The sequence below is a fragment of the Felis catus genome, chromosome B3 (assembly GCF_018350175.1).
Source record: "Felis catus isolate Fca126 chromosome B3, F.catus_Fca126_mat1.0, whole genome shotgun sequence".
Classification (NCBI taxonomy): Eukaryota; Metazoa; Chordata; class Mammalia; order Carnivora; family Felidae; genus Felis; species Felis catus.
In genome coordinates this window covers 101,719,066-101,733,192 of record NC_058373.1, presented here as the reverse complement: position 1 = coordinate 101,733,192, position 14,127 = coordinate 101,719,066, and the positions used below count along the sequence as shown (strand labels likewise).

Below are 14,127 nucleotides of genomic sequence, written 5' to 3'. Positions count from 1 at the left end.
AGAGGGAGACACAGAATCCAAAGCAGGCTTCAAGCTCTGAGCTGTCAGCACAGAGCCTGATGTGGGGCTCGAACTCATGAACCGTGAGATCATGACCTGGACCGAAGTCAGACACTTAACCGACTGAACCACCTGGGTGCCCCTAAGTGAACATTTTCATACAAGGTGCTTGGTCCACATACACTTAGACGCATTTCTAGTAGGTCTACACATGCTGGAAATTGTATTTCTCAGTCATAAGATCTGTGCTTCTTCAACTTCAATGGATAATGCTACCAATTGGTTTATGTATATTCACCAGCAGTGAATGAGTGCTCCCCTTGCTCCAAATCCTTGCCAAAACATTATGAACATCCTCGTAGGTGTATGGTGGCATTGCATTATGGTTTTCATTTCTATTTCTCAGATGACTGATTTTTCTTATTTATAGAAACTCTTTATATGTCCTGAATATGAGCCCTTTGTTGCATATATCTTCGCCCTTTCTACATCTTGCCTTTTCACATTCATACTAGGTCTCTTTTGATGAACAGAGTTCTTAATTTTAACACAGTTATTAACCTTTTCCTTTAAGGTTAATGCTTTTGCTCTTTGGCTTTTCATTACTGCCTTATCTGAATTATGTCTGAACACTGCTACGTTTCTGAATTATGATCTCGGACATTTTTGTATTCCTGTCCTCCCAAAGGACTTAGTGAACCACGGCTAGAGCAGCCAATGCTGAAGCAAGGCTCTGTGTCCATTTTGACTTCACCAGCCCTGTTCCCCCAATATCCTTATGCTTTGGGGGAAACAAGGCTTGAGAGGAGAGAGGGTAGACTTCACTGTGTAATAGAGTGATGTCACAGACTGACCACACCTTTTGTCCTAAACATTATGTTTAATGTAGACTAAGATCACGAAAGCTGTTTTTTGGGCAGCTGACACACTGGTGACTCATGTTGAACTTTCAGCCTAGTAAACTTTTTCACATACTTGACTCAGTGTGAACTTGCTCATTTTTGCACAAAAATCCATAACTTTCATAGTTTTAATCTGTTTGATGTGACCAATATTTTATCTTTAACACATTACTCAAAAGCCGATATGCAGAGATGACCTGGAGTGAAGTTAAAAATTGGAGAGTGGTCAAATAGTAATCCATAATTGCTGCTGACAAACAGTTCTGTAAAATACTGATAAACAGACCCAGTGATGTGTCTTTGGCCACCATCCTAACATCTGGGCTTTTCCACATTTGTAGTCCAAAACTTGAATGAAGGCACTGATGCCCTGTGTATCAGATCATGTATCTGATATGACATTACGAGGAATAATAAAATAGAAAACTGATCAATTTTCCTTCCAATCAAATTTCATCTGTATCTTTTTCCACTCAAAGTCATTTTGGCAACTGTTAGTAATGGCATACCAACTAAATAAATGTTTCTAAACATTACTTTCTTTTATATAAACCTAGTCCCCTTTTTTTTCCGTATGGAGAATTTTCCATTCTCTTTCCTTTACTGTTACATTTTTATACTTATTCCTCCTGGATTTTTCTATACTTCTGGTTTTTCCCATTTCTAAGTTGTTTGTTGCACTTCTTCATATCGTTTAAACTTCCAGCACAGCAATGATCTGTGGACTTTGAATTCTGACCACATTTTTCATACTGCCTATATAATTAATGTCTTACCCCACACACACTTCCAAAGCTTCTCACCAGAGGCTGAACTGGTAGACTGGACCTCCTTTCTTTGTGTCTGGAGTCTCAGGGAGCCCCTCGTAAATAAAGTTTACTTTGAAGCTAAAATTTTAGGCTTGGTTGTAAACAGTTTTGATCACCCATTCAGCCTTGAGTTCTCAAGCCAATCAGAAAACTAACAGGCAGTTGTTAACTTGGGCTGGGCAGGGCTTCTCTCCCGGTGGTCTCCCAAAGACGGTCTCACACAGCTAGCTGGATGCCGACACTAGGTCAGGATATAAAGACCATTCATGGGGAAGCCCTTGGTGGGGGGAGGATGTTTGTCTCTGAGGGAACCACTGTGCTAACGATAAGACTTTGGGAAAGTGACACAATCTCTGAAATTCTGTGCCTTTATTTGTAAAATGAAGGATTAGAACAAGTGATCTTAAGGCCCTACGAAGGTTTGAAATGCCATTTCTAAGTACTTTTTTTGTTACTTGTTTATTTATTTTTGAGAGCGTGGGGGGGGGGGGGGGGGACAGAAGATCCCAAGCAGGCTCCGTGCTGACAGCAGCAAGCCTGATGTAGGGCTCGATCTCACCAACCGTGAGATCATGACCTGAACCGAAGTCCGATGCTCAACCGACTGAGCCACCCAGGCACCCCTGAAATGCCATTTCTAACAGTTTTGTGTTTTCCTCTAGATGGTTTCAAGAAAATTCTTTCCAACGCAAGTGTATTTGGTACCCTAAGCAAATACAAACTAAAGTCATAGCCTTTTCCTAAGGAGGAATGTGGGCCTCATCACCAACCTCCTCACACACACACACAACCTACTGCATTTGACAAGTGGGATGAGAAATGGTCAAGGTCAGTGTATCAGGCAGGGCTGGCAGGAACTGGAAGCCACATCTGCTATTTAAACATAAAGAATTTAATACTAATATAAAGAACTGTTCATCAAGTACTGAAGACTGAAACACTAGGATACACTGAGGTATCCTAGCAAGAAGCAGTTCGCCCTCCTCGGACTGGGGAAACAAAGGGAAGAGTGGGGATTAATGCCGTTTAGAAACTTGGATAAGGGACCCCCCAGAGGTGGCATGCAGACTGGTGGTGGGAGTGCTGGCCAGCCGGTACTGTTATCTCTGGAGGTGTACGATGAGGCTAGTTCTAGGTATGAGGAAAAACTGTAAATTGTAAATAAACTGCTGGTTCTCAGGCCAGCTGCCACGGCCAGGATAAAGGCGAGTGCTGCAGGAACACAGACCAGGAAAAGGAAGCAAACTGTTAAGAGGAAGTCCTTTCTTCCTCTTCTAGCCTTCCAGTTTCTTTCTAGCATCACCTATTGGCAGACCCTAAGCGGGGGCAAACTAGCACAAGAGAAATGCGGTTTGCAAAGTCCCAGCCCCAGTATTACCAAACAGAGTACAGAAGAGCATGTTTGCAGTTGAGAAAGAACAACCTCTAAGGAAGATCTGGCAGATGATTTACAGTTATGTCCTTGAGGAAGCACTGAAGGATATGGGGCCCTTCCTCAAGGGGACCTGATCTCCCTTTTAATTAGAGGCTCCAGGTCTATGGACTGGCTTATATCTATAAACTGGGTGAAAGGTGGTAACTCTCCACTGTTGTGACCCAAGTCAGGTTTCCTGCTCCAGACATGAAGTTTTTCCTATGTAGTTCATGTAGCATTTAGTAGGCTACCCATCTATTTTATTCCTAGAGGCACTGTAAGCCATTAGTCACTGCCAAAGATCCTTGTGGGCCAAAACAATCTTCACTTTGTCCTCCATTGCCCATTATGGAACACAAGTCAACCCTGACTCCTGTGAGGTGCCCCTGGACCTCACATCAGGAGCTCCCACTATCATAAACAGACTACAAAGAACAGAAATTTTCAAGGATACAAGTCTCCTCTTGGAAGTTTATTTCTCAGTGCTTTCATGAAAAGTCTATCTTCTGTGCACTCTTGAAGGATACAATAGGTGGGTGGGTGTGCAAGTTGCACATATTAAATCCAGTCCAATATTCCTATTTTCCTAAGCCTTCAGATTCTTTCCTCATTATGACAGGAAAGTTTTATCCATCTTAACCTTATTATATATAGGCCACCACTGAATCCAAATTTCAGTCAACCAAATCTGAGTTAATACTTTAGATTCAGAATTTCTTGAGAACAAAGCCAGATCAATAAATTTTATCTGATAGTGTTACAGTTTCTCCTCCCTGGCCTAACCTATTTACAATCTGTTCTCACACATACTCCTCCCTCCCAATGATACAAATTAGTAAAATTTTGCAATTCTTTTCGAGGCTAGGCTCTTTCCAACCAGGTTATATTTTGTCCCTGTCCTTTGGAGCATGAAGAGATCTAGGCCTCATAGCAATAGGTTACAGAGATAGGTCTGAGTAAAGACATCCTTTGCAAAGCAATTACCCTATGCAAGGTTATTACAGGACCTTCAAGCAAGGGAAGGCCAATTTTCTCACACATGGAAAGCAGGCTGCTTCCAACAAGGGAGAGTCAGAATGACTGGGGTTTCAAGATTCTCAGTTTTATCCAAGTCAATTTAGATGTCTCCAGTCTAAGTCTAAGGGCTCTACTTTTTTCCACTCAGTGTCCTAAATGAGCCCACATTCCTCCTTAGGAAAAGGCTATGACTTTAGTTTGTATTTGCTTAGGGTGCCAAATACACTTGCATTGGAAAGAATTTTCTTGAAACCATCTAGAGGAAAACACAAAACTGTTAGAAATGGCATTTCAGGGGTGCCTGGGTGGCTCAGTCGGTTGAGCGTCGGACTTCGGTTCAGGTCATGATCTCATGGTTGGTGAGATCGAGCCCTACATCAGGCTTGCTGCTGTCAGCATGGAGCCTGCTTGGGATCTTCTGTTCCCCGCCCCCCACCCCTAATTCTATTCCCAGCGCAATTAAAACTATGTTCAATGTTTAGTTCTGGGGCTATATGAAATAAAGTGCTTTAGAACCACAGAATCTCTGATTCTGGACTCTAAGACTTGACCTGGGTGTTTTAAGATCTTAGCTTGTCATTTTCTTTCTGTAAGGGCTCCAGTGGTCTCAGACAACCACCTAACTATCCCTCAGTCCTTGTAGTCAAAAAGTACTTTAGCCACTGGGTCCCCAAGGCACTTAACGTCAGAAATCATTTTATCACAATCAACCAAAAATAGTCATTTAATGAACTGTGATGCCAATACATGCCATGCATTACTAGGACCTTTTATTCCATTGACAAAGAGCTAAAGATACGACCAAAGCAATCTCTGAAGCCCATCTTTGAGAGGTTCTCCCCCAGGATCCCAATCTTAGTAACAATTTCTTTATTAATATCTTTTGTAAGTCCAATCAGGAGACCAAAAGCACACCAGTTATTTTAACAGGGAGAATTTTTTTTAAGTTTACTTATTTATTTTGAGAGAGAGAGAGAAAGAGAGAGAGAATCTCAAGCAGGCTCTGCACTGTCAGCGTGGAGCCCGACACGGAGCTCAAACCCACAAACTGTGAGATCATGAGCTGACCCAAAATCAAGAGTTGGATGCTTAGCCAACTAAGTGACCCAGGCGCCCCTAACAGAGAGAATTTAATATGAAGAATTGTTAACCAGATATTGAAGAACTGTAAAAGCAAAAAGGGGACAGTGACTATCATAGAAGTAGTACCAGTAGGAAGAAGCTATCACTCCTAGAACAGTAATAGAGGAGAGTTACTACAGCTTAGAAGTTTGGAGAAGGACCCCCATGGAGCTGGGGCTCAGATCTCAGGAAAGGTATTGGTATCTTTGAAGGGGTGTGGTAGGCGGTTCTAAGAGAGCGCAAAACTATAAACTGAAAACACTGGGACCAACTGTTAATGGCAGAGTGAGGCACTATCTCTGTGGTGAGACAGACAAGAAAAAGAGTCACACAGGAAGCAGCAAGGCCTGGTGTCCTCTAGCCTTCCATTCTCCCTCCCCTGCTGGCAAAGCCTGCTTGGCAGCCAGCCAGCAAAGAAGAAATGTGGTTTAGAGGTTCTGTCCCAGATTCACGTAACAGAATATAAAGAGGTGCAACAAAGCTGAGGGACAAAAGCTTCATGACCTGTAGTCAAGAGGAAGCAGGGAGCAGCTGCAGCGTCAGGGTCCCTCGTTATTTGAAACTGTTAAAGGAGGTATGGCATTTTGGTCTCCTTTCTGTACAGTGCCTGGCAAATAGCAAGAGCCTAATAAGCTACTAGAGCTCACAGAAACCACCACCGAGTTAAATAGAAATACCATACTCTCAGTGGCATGATTTTTGGCCATTGCTATTGGGATTCCAACAGTCAGATGTTCCTGTTTTTTCTCCACTCCCACACAGTGCAAGCAGACAAGGAGAACAGTAGAAAGAAGCAGTGGGAAAGAAAATCAGAGTAGTATTGAGATAACAGCCATTACAGCGAAGACACAAGACCAACGGGGATTATATTTGGGGAGGTTAAAAAAAATGACATGGGGGAGGGCGCCTGGGTGGCTCTGTTGGTTGAGCATCCGACTCTTGGTTTCGGCTCAGGTCATGATCTGACGGCTTTGTGGATTCAAGCCCCACATCAGGCTCTGTGCTGACAGTGCAGAGCCTGCTTGGGATTCTCTCTCCCCCTCTCTCTGTGCCCCTCCCCCAGATGTACTCTCTGTCTCTCTCAAAATAAATAAATAAACTTTAAAAAGAAATAACATGGGTGAAAAGCACAGTGGTTTAATGAGTTTACCTTCGAATGAGTTTACCTATTGGAAAGCTGCTTTTGTGATATCTAAATGGTTTTCTTTGTTTCTGCTCAATGAATCTGTTGCCTTGGCTTAGGTTAGCAAATAAACACTAGTAAAAAGTTGATCTACATGGGCAAAGCTAACCAAGGTACAAGGAACCAAGACTCAAGATAACTGGTTAGGTCCAAATCAGAATGAAAGTGACTGGCACTTACACGGTCTTGTGGCCTCAGCAATGCATAGCCCAGACTTCCAAAAATTCTACAATTACCTGGCCTTCTACCCTTCCAAAGTCATACCTCAGTGGAGTGGTTAGGCAATCATTAAGTTCTCAAAACAAATCTTAAAACTGGGCAGAGCCAGAATTTGAATCTAGGCCCGTCTGACTCCAAAGTCTGTTTCTTAACCACTATAAACATGAGGTTCCTGATTACCTTTACCCACAGATGCCACTGTCATTATCAATACGGCCCTCATTCATTTTTCTCTTCCCAATACTATAGATAGATATCTAAGATATCTAACTAGTTGGCCTACTGAAAATTAAAATTTAAGGATATAATGCAATGATCAACTAGTTACCTATTGGAAGAAAATTACATTTAATGGAAGAAAATTACATTTCTTTAAGGGAATAATACTAACACTATAGTCATTAAGAAATCCTGTGTAAAGACTGCTTTTCTCACTTGGGCAACCAAGTTGTAAATCCAATTACAAACTTTCTTGAAATGAACAATAAATAGCAATAAAATTTGATGAACCAAGAATAACACATTGTGTTAAGACTCGTCTTAGTCTTCTCCTACCCACAAACAAGGAATTTTGTGCTCTACTGCTGGCAGAGTGGGAAACAGTATGGAAATGTTAAAACTGTGCTTAGTTTTGAAAGATGGCATATAGTTTCAGAAACTAAAAAGGGCTTGTTTCCGGGGTGCCTGGGTGGCTCAGTTGGTTTAGCATCTGACTTTGGCTCAGGTCATGATCTCACGGTTTGTGGGTTCGAGCCCCACGTCAGGCTCTGTGCTGATAGCTCAGAGCCTGGAACCTGCTTCAGATTCTGGGTCTCCCTCGCTGTCTGTCCCTCCCCCACTCGCACTCTGTCTCTCAAAAATAAATAAATGTTAAAAAAGGGAAGGGGGCTTGTTTCCTGTCTGTACAGTAATCCCATATATGTGACCACAGGTTATTTTAAAACTCATTTTACACAGGCTGAGCTATTCAATAACACATTTCCTCTGCCCCTCTGCTCATGTTGTATCTCTGAAATGCATTCTATTCTCTACCATAAACATTTAACTCCATTTGTTTCTCAAAATACTTATTCTTCAAAATCCGGCCCATGTTTCTCTCCTCAGTGGATGAATTAGAAAGATGGTTTCAACTAGCTGTATTCATAAGGCTTCTCTAAACATGATACAATGGCACCTCCTCAAGAGAGAAATTTTAGAATCTCTGAGTTAGAAGAACAGCTCAGGGATTATCTAACAGTCTATTCTCCTTGTCTCCAATGGGTAAACTGTCCCCACGCGTTAATATAACTTATCTCAAAGGTCTTTTCTATCTCTAAAATTGTGACTTCATAACTTTTTCGACTAAATATTACTCCAAATGGCGTGGAATTTATCTAGAGACCATTAAATTCTCAAACGGTAACAGAGTTCAGAGTTAGGCTGAAAGATCTGAGGCCAAGTGCTCAGTTCTGGTCAGAACAACAATCAACTGTGTTTACTGTCCACGTCGGCGCACTGTAGCGCAGGTGACTGACTTCACTCTGGGCACACAGTAGGCCCCAATCCGGGACAGAAGCCTGCTGGACAAGCACTCTATCCCAACACCAAGACGAGGCCCTCACGAACTGCTAGACACAAAGCTGGGTAAAATACCTCAATCCGGCACCACCCCCAGATGCCTGCAGCGACAGGGACGGCACAGTGATGCACAGCAGCGATGCAGGTGCGCCCCGCACCTAGTTTTCCTCCAGGAGCCAGTAGGAGTTCTCGACACCAGCTCCCCCACAGCCACAGGCGCCCCAGCCCCACAGCACCCCCGCCCCGCCTCCGATGCTCGCCCCCGCCCCCCGCCCGCTGCTCTCCGCGACCCCACGCCCCAGCGGTCCGCCCCTGTGTTCCTTGTTTCTAACTACGGGGCACTTACCATCCCAATACCAGGCCAGTGGTCACGATGAAGCAGGTAAAGACCACCGCAATGTAGAAAAGCGGCGAATACTCATACAGCGTTACTAGAAACACCGCGGCCATCAGGATGTCCAAAACTGAGCCGAGCTCCAGCCACCCAGCCCAGCCCACCCCGCTGGGGTAAAAGCCACTACGGCGCCCCGGAGCTGACAAACTTTGTAGATCCGCACTCGCCCCGGTTCTCCGGCTAGTCTTCGGGGCAACCTCTCAGGCTGCGGGAGCCGGCGTGCCAATCACAACGGTGCCTGCAGGGCTGGCCCCGCCTCTACTGCTTCCGTCCCGAGCTATTGGCTTCGCAGAGGGGCGGTGCCTGGCTCGACTCACCGGATTGGTACCCAGCGAGCGTCTGTCTGTCCTAGAGGTCAAGGCTTTTCTGCGGCAAATTCTAAACACGTATCCCGGCCATCTCTTGTCCAAGGCTCAGGTAAGGTTTTTCTGATGGCACAGAGAGGAGGCACAGTGAGAAATCCACGTCATAGAGTCTAAATCCCGCATATGAGATCCGCGGCAAATTTGGGAGGAGGAGAGCCTGCATTTTGGGTTCTACAAAGTGAAGTAACCCCACACCTGCTCTTATTTTATCTAGAAAAGTTACAATTATACGAAACACCGAAAGGAGTCTCGCAAGCAGTTTATGAGCCTTGCCAGCCTTTCAAGTTGGATTTCATGATAGAGGAAAATTAGCGTTGCCTATGAAGATTCTCATAGAAGCAAATCAACTGCCCTCCCACATCCCATTCCTTTTCTCCTCTCCCTACACCCCTCAAATTGAATTAGATATTTGAATATTTGTATTAATTTTTACTTTAATAATAATTTTAAATATGTATTTATAATTTTTTTGTAAACGAGCAGAGGCCTTTAAGTAAAGAAAGGAGCGAAATGCTCGTCTCCTCTCCTCATCCCCATACAGTCAACTCCATCAAGGTAGCCTTTCCAGAAGTCTCTCACAACTCCATTGACTTCGTATAGGTTTGTGTTTAGCCCTTAGGCCACCCCCAGTTACCACAGAGACAGGGAAATGTAATCTTTTATTCTCAGCAGCGACATCCCTTGCTACAAATCAGAGTTTTGGTATCAAGGAAGAAAGGGACAGAGGACCATGGGATGGATCACTAGTAGCCCCTCCACACTCCCAAATCACTAGTAAAATTAGTGCTAGAGAAACACGAGCTAAATTTGTTCTAAGGGTTCGCATATCTCTTGGCAAATGACCATGTATTGTGTACTCTCTGGAGTAGTGCTGTGTAAGAAACTTGCTTCAACAATATAATTTTTAACAACTACATATATGATTTGTGAAATTATATAGTTTATTTATGGTTGGACAATATTTTAAATATGTAAAAAAAATTATTTCTGAGAGAGAGGGGGTTGGGGGAGGCACAGAGAGAGAGGGAGAGAGGGAGAGAGAGAGAGAGAGAGAGAGAGAGAGAGAGAGAGAGAGAGAATCCCAAGCAGGCTCCACACCGTCAGCACAGAGCCCCATGTCACGAAATGGTGAGATCATGATCTGGGCTGGAACAGAACGGAGAGTCAGACACTTAACTGACTGAGCCACCCAGTCCACCCCTGATTTTTTTTTTTTTTTAATGTTTATTTTTGGGAGGGAGAGGGGGAGGGGAAAGAGGGAGAGGCAGAGAGAGAGGGAGACAGAATCCGAAGTAGGCTGCAGTCTCTGAGCTCTCAGCGCAGAGCCAGATACAGGACTCAAACTCACAAACGTTGAGATCATGACCTGAGCCAAAGTGGGATGCTTAACCGACTGAGCCACCCAGGTGCCCCACAATTTTTTATTGTCATAAACAACATTGCAGTGAACAATCGTAAAGCTATATCATTTCCGTAGGTGAATTCTTAGAGTTGGAAATTTTAGTTCAAAAAGTATGTACATTTTAAGCCTTTGGAGAAACAGTGTTATCCAGAAATATTGTACCGATTTTTGCTCCCACCCTTTCATCCTCAGTTTTGCAATCATTTGATATTGTCACTTAACAAAAATCTCGGCCAGTGTGAAAGGCAATTTTATTGCAATAAACAATAAAGAGTTTTCATAATAAACAGAGGGAGTTCCAAGGTAAAGTAGTATATTAAAAATATGCCTATAATTTTGCTCTATCCCAAAACTCCACTAAAACTACAGTAAAGGGATGTAAAAAAAATAATAAGTCAACAAAAACAGGAAATAAAATAAGAACAGCACATATTGGAAGATGGAAAACAGCTGAACAAGGATAATTCACTAACCAGGCCATGAAAGTCAAATCCCAAACCAGCAGTAGAGAAAACTGAGATTCAACTTGATTTACACTGAAAAAGTCTCAAAAAAAACAGGAACTAACACAAATTTAATTCAAGCCTTTATTTCCCGTTTAGGTATCTGCTACAACCATTCAAACGTTGTTTCCAACATTGATTGTTTCTAACACATAATACACAATACACAGTACAGACAAAAAATTCTTTTTAACACATATCTTTTACTTTTAAACATATATCTTATTTCATTCCACCACCCCAAATCCTCAATTGCCGTGCTGTATATTCTTTATGATCAAGACTCAAGTTCCTTGTTTGAACCATCTCTACATGACTAACCTCTTACCTACTCATTCAGAAAATGTTGTTTGAGTGTCAGATATGTTCCAGACACTGTAGAAGGCATTAGGGATACAATAATAAGCCAAAAATGATATAGCTATTTCTCATGGAATTTATCATCTAATGGAAAAGACAAGCATTAACCAAAGAATCTTGAACAAAATATAAAGGCAAAATTATAATAAATGCCATTAAAAAGAGGTACATGGAGCTATGAGGGCATATAACAGGGGAATGGTGAAATACAAGGAAGATTGGGAAAGTCTTCCACGAAAAACAGATGATTGAGCTGAGACCTAATGGATAGAGATGTACCAGGCAAAGGGACAGGAAGGGAGAAAGCATTTAGGGCAGAAGCTACAGCATGTGCAAAGGCTCTGAGGAGGGAGAAATCATAGCACACCTGAGAAAATGAAAAGCCAATGTGACTAAAGCATGGACAGTGAGGAGTAACATGCTATGAGATAAAAAGTGGCGATAAGTAGGGCCCAGACCACATGAGTATTGCTATTTAAACTGCACAGCTGTACCTTTAGAGCAATGAGAAGCCACTGATATGATTGAAAAAGGAGCATGTTATGGACTGAATTGTGTCCCCCTAAAATTCATATGCTGAAGTTCTAGTCCGTAGTGTGACTGTATTTGGAGATAGGGCCTTTAAGGAAGTAAGATTCAGTGAAGGTTAAGTGAAGTCATAAGGGTAGGAAGCTAATTCAATAGGAGTAATGTTCTTGTAGAAAAAAAAAAAAAAAAAGGAAGAGACACCAGAGATTACTCTCTCTCTCCATGCAGGTGTATACAGAGGAAAGGCCATGTGGGACACAGTGAGAAGGCAGTCCTGCCTGCAAACCAAGAGAGTTCTCTCCAGAAAGTCTGCTGGCACCTTGATCTTGGGCTTTTAGCCTCAAGAACTGTGAGAAAATTAATTTCTTTTGCTTTAGCCACTTGGTCCGTGGTATTCTATTATGGCAGTCAGGCAGACTAATACAGGGAGTGACATTCTGTTTGCATTTCCAATCAGTCCCTTAGGCTCCTGTGTAGAAAAGCTATTGGAAGGAGGTTAGGATGGATGTGAGTGAATAGGGGGCTATCCATAAACAGATTCTTTTAAAAGTCCAGGCAAGAAGTATTGTTTTTTTAATTTTTTTTTTCAACATTTATTTATTTTTTTGGGACAGAGAGAGACAGAGCATGAACGGGGGAGGGGCAGAGAGAGAGGGAGACACAGAATCGGAAGCAGGTTCCAGGCTCCGAGCCATCAGCCCAGAGCCCGACGCGGGGCTCGAACTCACAGACCGCGAGATCGTGACCTGGCTGAAGTCGGACGCCCAACCGACTGCGCCACCCAGGCGCCCCCAAGAAGTATTGTTAATTCTGATTAGGATAGTCATGAGGACTTGCAGTGAGGTGGATTATTAGAAATTATCCCAACTGTAAGTGAAGACAAACAAACAAACAAAAAAACCACATACCAGTATCTCACTGGAGATAGAAAAGTATTTCTTTTTTAAGTGAAAGTCTAGAGGTAGATTAATCCAGGACTGTTATGGTGTCCACAGTACAAGAGTATCAGTGAGAGTGCACTGAGTGCAAGGGACTCAGGCTTCTATTTTGTTCCACCATGTGTAGCCCCATCCCTAAGATCACCTCCTGTTTAAGATGCTTATTGTAGCTTTAGCCACCGTTTCCATATTCTTGTTAGCAGGAAGGAGCAGGGGCACCTGGGTGGCTTAGTCAGTTGAGCATCCAGCTTCAGCTCAGGTCATGATCTTATGGTTCATGGGTTCCAGCCCTGCATCAGGCTCTGTGCTGACAGCTTGGAGCCTGGAGCCTGCTTCAAATCCTGTGTCTCCCTCTCTCTCTGCCCCTGCCCTGTTCGTGCTTTGTCTCTCTCTCAAAAATAAATAAACGTTAAAAAATTTTTTTAAAAAAGGAAGGAGGAAAGAGAGGGAGAATGAGAAAACACTTCAATTTAAGGAAACTCTAAGGATACATCCCTCATTCCATTGGCCACAACTCAGCCTGGTGTCTACCTTTAACTGGAAGGGAGGTTGGAAAATGCAGTCTTTGTTCAGGGTAGTCACCTCTGCTGTTGAACACTATTGCTGCTGTTCAAGATGGTGTAGAGCCAAATGCAAATCCTCTCCTTCTTTCTTAAAGGGAAAGTGGACTACCAATTCCAGTCCCTTCAGGTTCTCCAATACCATACCTATTTGGATGCTCCAGCCCCTTCCAGGCCCCACCCCTTTCCCAATCTGAGACTGCAGTCTGGAGGGGAAGCCAGAACAGGTTGGATTTGACGGAAGGCTGCACTTAGGCCCCTCCTTCTTGTCACACTCCACCACATTGGAAGGGAAAGACTTCCTTCCCCTCCTTCCCACTTGGCAGATACATGCCTTCTGTCATGACCTCAGTTTCCTCTACCACATGGCATATACTAAATGCCACTTTTAATTTTGCCATGGCCAGGACTTTGAAATGTTAATAGAGCTCTAAAATTTGATAAAACCTTTCTCTGTAGCGTCTGCTTTTTCTAGTTTACTGTGTTTCTGGGGACTCAAAAATCCCATTTTGGCAGTTGAAAGCTGCTTGCTCTCTTTTGCGTTCCCAACATCACAGCTCTATTTATCCTTTGAAGTTTATACATGCTTCTGACTGACCAAGGAGAAGGTCTCAGAAGAGAAATGCAGGAAAATATGAATGTGGTTTTAAAAATTATTATCTGCATTATATATTTTTCTTGGAGCTACTAACCCTTTCATTTTATATGGCCTTTCTCTAGCCCACATTATTTCTTGGAAGAGCAAATTTATCTCTATTTTGAGGACACCAGTAGGAGGAACATGATAAGCATCATAACTTTGAGACAGGCACTGCACAACAGAACTGAATGAATGTGCAATTTAGGTCTGGTCC

General features: G+C 43.0%; 1 protein-coding gene across 4 annotated transcripts in view; it reads right to left on the bottom strand.

Moving 5' to 3' along the window:
• The window catches only part of CGRRF1 (cell growth regulator with ring finger domain 1), a 29,571-nt gene extending 20,556 nt beyond the window's left edge, over positions 1-9,015 (bottom strand). Inside the window, exon 1 of one of the 4 annotated variants that reach the window (XM_045059933.1) lies at positions 8,935-9,015. Coding sequence is in view for 1 of the 4 variants with exons in the window: in XM_003987650.6 (XP_003987699.1) it covers positions 8,570-8,673 (104 nt within the window). In the remaining 3 variants the exon portion in view is untranslated. Of the gene's footprint in view, positions 1-8,298; positions 8,437-8,569; positions 8,883-8,934 lie in introns of those variants that run through there. The other 3 variants (XM_003987650.6, XM_045059932.1, XM_019833031.3) reach the window with 3 other exon arrangements.
• Between the last annotated feature and the right edge of the window lie 5,112 nt (positions 9,016-14,127).